The sequence below is a fragment of the Bison bison genome, unplaced genomic scaffold, assembly GCF_000754665.1.
Source record: "Bison bison bison isolate TAMUID 2011002044 unplaced genomic scaffold, Bison_UMD1.0 scf7180017864454, whole genome shotgun sequence".
NCBI classification, from domain to species: domain Eukaryota; kingdom Metazoa; phylum Chordata; class Mammalia; order Artiodactyla; family Bovidae; genus Bison; species Bison bison.
Genome location: NW_011495016.1, coordinates 1,142,514 through 1,143,981, shown reverse-complemented (window position 1 = coordinate 1,143,981; position 1,468 = coordinate 1,142,514). Strand labels below are relative to the sequence as shown.

The following is a 1,468-nucleotide window of genomic DNA, read 5'->3' as shown; positions in this document are numbered from 1 at the left end:
AGGTTGTCCAACTTTGCTAGGTAAGTCCCTTGAATTATCCATTTGGAGGGTCAAGGAGTGTAGCTTGGTACAATGACTCATAGGAAATTTTATACAGAGTTTGTGTTACTAGTTTTTTAGAATGTGAAATGATTTATTATGATTTGTGACTCATTACGCTAGTCAAAATGAAGCACCCTGTTGTCTTCCATGAATTCCTAGACTCCATAGCTTTTTCTATTTGAAATATTTCAAGAGCTCTACCACGCTTTCTGTTGTAGAAATTTGACACCCTGGTTGGAGAGAGAGGAGCCCAGCTGAGCGGTGGACAGAAGCAGAGAATCGCCATCGCCCGGGCCCTGGTTCGCAACCCCAAGATCCTCCTGCTGGACGAGGCCACCTCAGCGCTGGACACGGAGAGTGAAGCCGAGGTTCAGGCAGCCCTGGATAAGGTCAGTGGGTCCTCAACGCCTGAAGGACCAGCCAACTGAAACTGTATTGAAATTCTTACCAGTGCTTTGCGAGCCTAGGCTGAAAAACATGGACCTGAGAGTAGATGCAGCTCTCCCGTGGGCTTTTTTCTAACGTGTTACTCCATGTGGAGTGCAGTCGGTTAACAATGTTGTGGTAGGTTCAGGTGCGCAGCAGAGCGACTCAGAACTTACGTATCCATGCATCCATTCTCCCCCAAACTCGCCTCCCATCCAGGCTGCCACATAACACTGAGCAGAGTTCCCTGTGCTATACAGTGGGCTGGTTATCCATTTTAAATACAGCAGTGTGTACAGGTCAGTGCCATGGGGCTTTCTTTCAGGGCACATTGCAGAGAGAGGTGGGCAGCCCATTTGCTGGCTTGCTTTCTTGGACCAAGATGCAGTTATCCCCCGGTCCAGGTCTGTGCACTGAACTGCTTAGCTTTGGGGGTTTTGTTTGTTTACATATAGGTTAGGACTTTGATCAAAAATTCTTGCGGTAAAAGGTACAAAGAAAATTCTGATGACTTACCCAGTGGTCCATCTGAAAAGCAGTTCAAAATACTTGCCTTATTTTGTAGCAGTACATCATCTTTATCTGTTCATAAAAGTGAATGGGTCCTTCTCTGGAAATAAAGTTCAATTTGTGTGTTTCTTTTTTTTTTAATTTAAATTTATTATTTTAATTAGAAGCTAATTACTTTACAGTATTGTATTGGTTTTGCCATACATCAACATGCATCTGCCATGGGTGTACACATGTTCCCCATCCTGAACACATGTTCCCCGCTCCCACCTCCCTCCCCATACCATCCCTCTGGGTCATCCCAGTGCACCAGCCCTGAGCTTCCTGTATCTGGCATTGAACCTGGACTGGCGATTCGTTTCTTATATGATATTATACATGTTTCAATGCCATTCTCCCAAATCATCCCCCCTTCCCTCTCCCACAGAGTCCAAAAGCTGTTCTATACATCTGTGTCTCTTTTGCTGTGTCTTGCAGGGTTATCGTTACC

General features: G+C 45.3%; 1 protein-coding gene across 1 annotated transcript in view; it reads left to right on the top strand.

Annotated features, from left to right (window-relative positions):
• LOC105002500 (multidrug resistance protein 3-like) overlaps nt 1-493 on the top strand; it is a 72,020-nt gene extending 71,527 nt beyond the window's left edge. The window contains exon 8 of the mRNA XM_010859134.1: nt 261-493. Within this exon, the coding sequence (XP_010857436.1) occupies nt 261-470 (210 nt within the window). The 3' untranslated portion in view covers nt 471-493. The remainder of the gene's footprint in view (nt 1-260) is intronic.
• Nucleotides 494-1,468: the final 975 nt, after the last annotated feature.